The sequence below is a fragment of the Poromitra crassiceps genome, assembly GCF_964638095.1.
Source record: "Poromitra crassiceps genome assembly, chromosome: 9".
NCBI classification, from domain to species: domain Eukaryota; kingdom Metazoa; phylum Chordata; class Actinopteri; order Beryciformes; family Melamphaidae; genus Poromitra; species Poromitra crassiceps.
In genome coordinates, this window is record NC_139630.1 from 4,540,960 (window position 1) to 4,546,959 (window position 6,000).

Consider the following 6,000-nt stretch of genomic DNA (forward strand, 5'->3'; position numbering starts at 1 on the left):
ACAGCTGACATGAAGTGAAGTCTGTACTACCGGTATGCAGCTCGCATTAGGAGCACGCTGATAGGCTTAGCTTGTAAACATCTACGGTGGCTCGTAGTGGACAAACATCATGACATTGCGTAACGTTATAGCCCCCACATGTCCGTCAATTCGTGTGCCTGTTGATGAGCGATTTAAACAGAGCGACAGAGCGATTCCAAAGGGTTGAATCAAGCGACAGAGCGAAAAATAAATATCTCGGTGTGAACACAGCTTTAGAATGCAAAGAAATGTAACTGGCTAGTTAAAACGCACATTCCAGGGATATCGTATTTACAGCAGCGATAATGGCGCGCGCATCCGAGAGCTTGGTTGTCAGGGGTCGCACTTCGGAGATTCCAGGCCGACGTGCTGCACTCTCCGCTCGGCAACACGAAGGCAGTGCGGGTCGTTGAGCTCCACTCAGCCACTAACCTCCCGTCAAAAGGCTCTTCGCGAGGGGTGCACCACAACACGACTGAATCCCACTCGATTTGGAGGCGGAACATGCCAGGATTGGCCGAAGCCCAATCCAGTCCCCAGAATTGTCAAATAAAATCATCGACATGATACTATTCGTGCATTCCTTTATAACTGGGGACTGGTAATCTTACGACTTCAAAGGTCATGAGCTGGGCGGTGACGTCATCAGAGCTGGTATGTCCCATTCCAAACTCGTAGGAGTCTCAGCAGCCCCAACCTCAAAAATCCAAGATGGCTGCGCCGCGCAACAACAGTAGTAGTATAATCGTAGTAATGTTGTTTAGCACTTCTGTTTTGTTTGTGTCTCATTAAATCAGCTGTACACACAGCGCTGCCTAACATCTATCTGTGTGGACATGAGGCTGCAGTGTTTGTATGCGCAAATTGCCGCGAAATGCCATGTTGTCAAATTTATTGCTAACAATGGCTAACAATGGCTAGCCTGGCTAGCGACTGGATCTGACCAATGAACAGTGAACTTCCCAGCTCAAGTTTTCTGCAAATGGAACGCTAACAAAACGGATGTGATGTCATTTAGCCTCCACATCCCAGTTATTTTGCGATAAAGGAACGCACCATATGACCCGCCTCTCAACCTGTCATCTTAGACAAACTATGTTTTCAGTCTGAAACGGACTCATTATGCACGTGACGAACAGGTTCAGTTCGACTTTAAGTCCTAATATGAACCAGGACAGAAGCAAAGGAAGCTATAGAGAATAAACACATAATTAGCTCTCCCTTTGTCCAAACAACTTCAATCTCTTGACTGACCTCATGTAGCCTGCCCCCCCTCTCTCCCTCCCTCCCTCCCTCCCTGTCTCTCTCTCTGTCTCTCTCTGTCTCTCTCTCTCTGTCCCCTCTCTGTCTCTCTCTCTGTGTCCCCTCTCTGTCTCTCTCTCTCTGTCCCCTCTCTGTCTCTCTCTCTGTTCCCTCTCTGTCTCTCTCTGTCCCCTCTCTGTCTCTCTCTCTGTCCCCTCCCTGTCTCTCTCTCTGTCCCCTCTCTGTCTCTCTCACTGTCCCCTCTCTGTCTCTCTCTCTGTCCTCTCTCTGTCTCTCTCTCTGTCCCCTCTCTGTCTCTCTCTGTCTCTCTGTCCCCTCTCTGTCTCTGTCTCTGTCCCCTCTCTGTCTCTCTCTCTGTCCCCTCTCTGTCTCTCTCTCTCTCTGTCCCCTCTCTGTCTCTCTCTCTGTCCCATCTCTGTCTCTCTCTCTGTCCCCTCTCTGTCTCTGTCTCTGTCCCCTCTCTGTCTCTCTCTCTGTCCCCTCTCTGTCTCTCTCTCTGTCCCCTCTCTGTCTCTCTCTCTGTCCCCTCTCTGTCTCTGGCTCTGTCCCCTCTCTGTCTCTCTCTCTGTCCCCTCTCTGTCTCTCTCTCTGTCCCCTCTCTCTCTCTCTCTCTCTCTGTCCCCTCTCTGTCTCTCTCTCTGTCCCCTCTCTGTCTCTGGCTCTGTTACACTCTCTTATCACAGCTAACACCCCCATGTGTAGTCTTACTATAAATGCACACTCTCACACACACAAACTATTTGCTCTCTCTCTCTCTCTCTCTCTCTCTCTCTCTCACTCTCTCTCACACACACACACTCACTCACTCACTCAGGTATGGAGGGATTTAAACTAAATGAGTGTTGTTGCTTCAGTCATGTCTGCTTAGACCAGGCGTGTCCAAAGTCCGGCCCAGGGGTCAATTGCAGACGCGGACCGATTTTAAGTGGCCCTCAGCTTGTCTCCCAAAATATACTATATGTGGCCCTCCACACAGTATTGGTTGAAAAAGCAAGTTCAATTAAAAAAAAATCTGTTCATCTAGCACTATCATACAGTTTGTAGACAAGCACCAAGTAGGAACAACACAGGCAGAACTGTTTTCAGATGGTAAACAAAATCCTTCGAGTACAATTGTATTGTATGTGATTTTTTTATTTTTATTTTTATAACCCATATGATGCGAGAAGCAGGTGGCCCCCTGGTATTTTCACATTATCTAATCTGGCCCCCATTCAAAAAAGTTTGGACACCCCTGGTTAGACCAACCACATACATATTACGTACATATGAATATATTCATAAGGTTCAGCTATTCTATTCCAATAGACCTTATTCGCTAACCCTGGACGGCACCATATTGTTGACATACCGTCCTGCGCGCACACAGCGCTGCAGCTGACAACTAGTAATAGCCTTATTGTCGTTTCTGTTCCATTACAAAATAGCGATGGTAATGACAGCAATAAAAAACCCACAGTTGTTGTTTGTATGCTGCCGTTAATGCCTCTAATAAATAAACAAAAGAACGAGGTGAACAAACTTTGCTGTGAGGAGCTGTCAGAAAGTTTCACCTGTCTCTCCTAACTATCCACACACCTCTCCTGTGCTGCTGACGTATCCCCAGTCTCGCTCCCTTCACGTCTGTGGACGGTAGAGATAGAAACAAACCACGGGGACTTTATTGCTGTCATTACTACAGCCACATGTAACGCAGGTCACCGTCCGAACACAATTGGAACGATACACCGGCTAGCTTCCTATAAACGCTGCTCCACATAGGCTGTCACTTAAAAGCTGCAGCGCAGCTCCGACAATATGGCGGCGGTGGGCATGCCAGTACGTGAGTGACGTCAATCAAATAAGGTCTATATGCTTTACAGTTTCTCTTCTGATTGGCTAATCCTGGTCTATTCCGTTCTATAGTTTTCCCTTGTTCTGCTCTATTTTAATCTCATTCCCTTCTCTTCTGCTGCATTCAGAAGGTGATGATAGTATCTAATGAGAATCAACGCGTTGCCTCAAATCATGATCATGCCAAGTGGCTGAGCTTCATTAGAACCTACTCACTGGCTAGTAGCTCCTCCTCTACCGGCCACAGTTCTATCACAAATCCATGAGCACTTGTCAGTAATCATCAGTCATTTTACTTTTCAGTTATCAAATCAATCCAAAGTTTCCCCAGGTTTTCTATCAACTGCTGACCAGAAACTGCCCAATCTATTGGTTACGGTAACAGTAATCTTTTTCTCTACTCTTTCCACCCATGCGTATGAGATAGGCTACTAGATGTTTTGGAACTGGATAGGTCTGGTTACCTGTAGCAGACTAACATCTGGTTGCTGCTGGTGACTGTTGCAAATTAATCGATCTCCCTAATTAAATGTTGTCTCCTTACTTTCTCAGATAATGCATTTTACACCCTGACCCTCTTATCTAAAGCGACTTACTCTGAGTTACAGATAAGCTTCAGTTCAATCCATCACCGTCCGTCATTACAAACAGGAGTCAGACCACATGTGTCTTGGCAATATTCCAGTGTGACCACAGAATGATCCCTTTTATAGGGACAAATACCACAGCAAAACGACGCTCTCATATTGTAGGAATAGATGAATCAAGGGGGGATTCGGGATATAGCAGCTGCATGAATAATCTATGAATTCCCTCGGGGAATGTTGTGATAGGAGGTTAAAATAGAATAAATGTCACTTTTAATTAGGCTACTGTAGGAGTGTTACAGTGATACTGCAGGAGATAAAAAAAAAAAACAGTCTAATTTAAAGAATCACATCAGTCACATTCTATAGGCTATGGAAATTTCTATGACGGGAATATTATAGGGATTCTCCACTATGTCGTTTTACAATCATAGCTAAGTGTTAAGTCCCAACAGGAAAATTCTGACTAAATTAATAGTAGGCTATAGGCTAATATTATTATGAATCTTTAACACACGGAGAATGCCATAAAAATGTCACTGTAAACTCACTATTGATCACCAGCCACTCTGAACGTCCCTATGGGGGTATTATATATATATATATATTATATTATAGATATTCTGCTTATTTTTTATTAGACTCTAGCCTATTCCTTGACTGACCATAGAATAATAATTTAGTCAAGTGATAAGTGGCAGGGAAACAAAATATAAAATAACAGTTGTGGCATTGTGTGGCAGTGCCAAGTCCCGAGATAAAAGGTCATAATAATGTCACTATGAACTCACTTTATTGATCACTATGCAACTCCCTGTGGGGATAGCAGATACCGTAATTCTATTTATTTTCATTAGGAGATATTCCTTTGACCATTTAGCCTATAAGTGAGACGCCTGCAAGGAAAATAAATATAAAATAACAGCTGTGTAACATTGTAGTGATTTGTCTCTATTGCTAATACTTTTATATGAATATTCAAAAAACTAAAGGGAGAGAATGAATGCTTGTTTTGGATTAGACTCGGATAGTGTCTCCACCTCCATCCACCCAGAGTTATCTCAACATCCACCCCAGCACCAGCAGCCTACCTGTCCGCGCTGAGCGCCGTGAGCGTGAACACGGACACGCCGACCGAGGTGAGCTGGATGACGGGGATGAGCTTGCACGCCGCCTCGCCGAACACCCACTCCTCGGAGAAGTAGCGGAAGGCGTCCACGGGCACGCAGGTGACCAGCAGCAGCAGGTCGCCCGCGGCCAGGCTAGAGATGAAGATGTTGGGCACGCTCCGCATGGCGCTGGTGGTGACGAAGATCTTCACCAGGGTGAAATTTCCCAGCAGACCCACCGTGATGATCAGGATGTACACCGAGGTCATGACGCAGCGCACCACGAAGTGCACCGTCTCCGCGCCGTCCGACATCGTGGCCCACCCGCTAGGGTCCTCGGTGGCGTTTGGGTAAAACGCCCCGGGGTCTCCAGCTGTCAGAGCCGCGGACAGGTTGGTGAAGTGCTCGTGGTCGTCCATGGTCCAGGTTGAACGAACGCCTGTTGCGCCGCCGACCGCTCCAATAATGAATGGGAGTAAACGGGATGCTGGATTTTGCGCTCTGCCAGTACGCGTCGCGCACCGAGATGGTTCGTGCGCAAAAGCGCAAATGCTGCGGGGGTTGTGCGCTCCAAGACAACCTGCTGCCAACTGAGAACCGACAACCGAGAGGTGAGGCTGTCTGTCTGTCTGTCTGTCTGTCTGTCTGTCTGTCTGTCTGTCTGTCTGTCTGTCTGTCTGTCTGTCTGTCTGTGACTGACTGGCTGCAGGGTAAGAGGCGACTGTACTGTACGCATAGAAGGCACTTCTTTGACACTGAATTACGGGCTGTGAGAGAGAAGGGGGTTCGAGATTGGGAGAGAGTTAATACAGACAAATTGGGGGAGAGAGAAAGTTGGTAGGTATAGTAGATAGATAGATAGATAGATAGATAGATAGATAGATAGATAGATAGATAGATAGATAGATAGATAGATAGATAGACAGACAGATAGATAGATAGATAGATAGATAGATAGATAGATAGATAGATAGATAGATAGATAGATAGATACATAGGCCTACATACATAGATAGTTAGAAGAGGTGGAGGTCGAGAGAGGGAGGAGATGGGTGGGTATGCTACTGTAACCAATAATCTAATGAGAGAGAGATAATTTAAATCTAATGATTGAGTGAATGAGAGAGAGAGAGAGAGAGAGAGAGAGAGAGAGAGAGAGAGAGAGAGGAAGAAGAGACAAGACAGAG

General features: G+C 46.1%; 2 protein-coding genes across 2 annotated transcripts in view; one reads left to right on the forward strand and one right to left on the reverse strand.

Moving 5' to 3' along the window:
* Positions 1–5,232, reverse strand: part of nmbr (neuromedin B receptor) — a gene marked incomplete at both ends in the record, with an annotated part of 106,145 nt that extends 100,913 nt beyond the window's left edge. Inside the window, one exon of the mRNA XM_083643745.1 lies at positions 4,796–5,232. Coding sequence (XP_083499871.1) covers positions 4,796–5,232 — 437 coding nt within the window. The remainder of the gene's footprint in view (positions 1–4,795) is intronic.
* Positions 5,233–5,297: 65 nt separating this feature from the next.
* gje1a (gap junction protein epsilon 1a) overlaps positions 5,298–6,000 on the forward strand; it is a gene marked incomplete at both ends in the record, with an annotated part of 9,293 nt that continues 8,590 nt past the window's right edge. The window contains one exon of the mRNA XM_083643746.1: positions 5,298–5,342. Within this exon, the coding sequence (XP_083499872.1) occupies positions 5,298–5,342 (45 nt within the window). The remainder of the gene's footprint in view (positions 5,343–6,000) is intronic.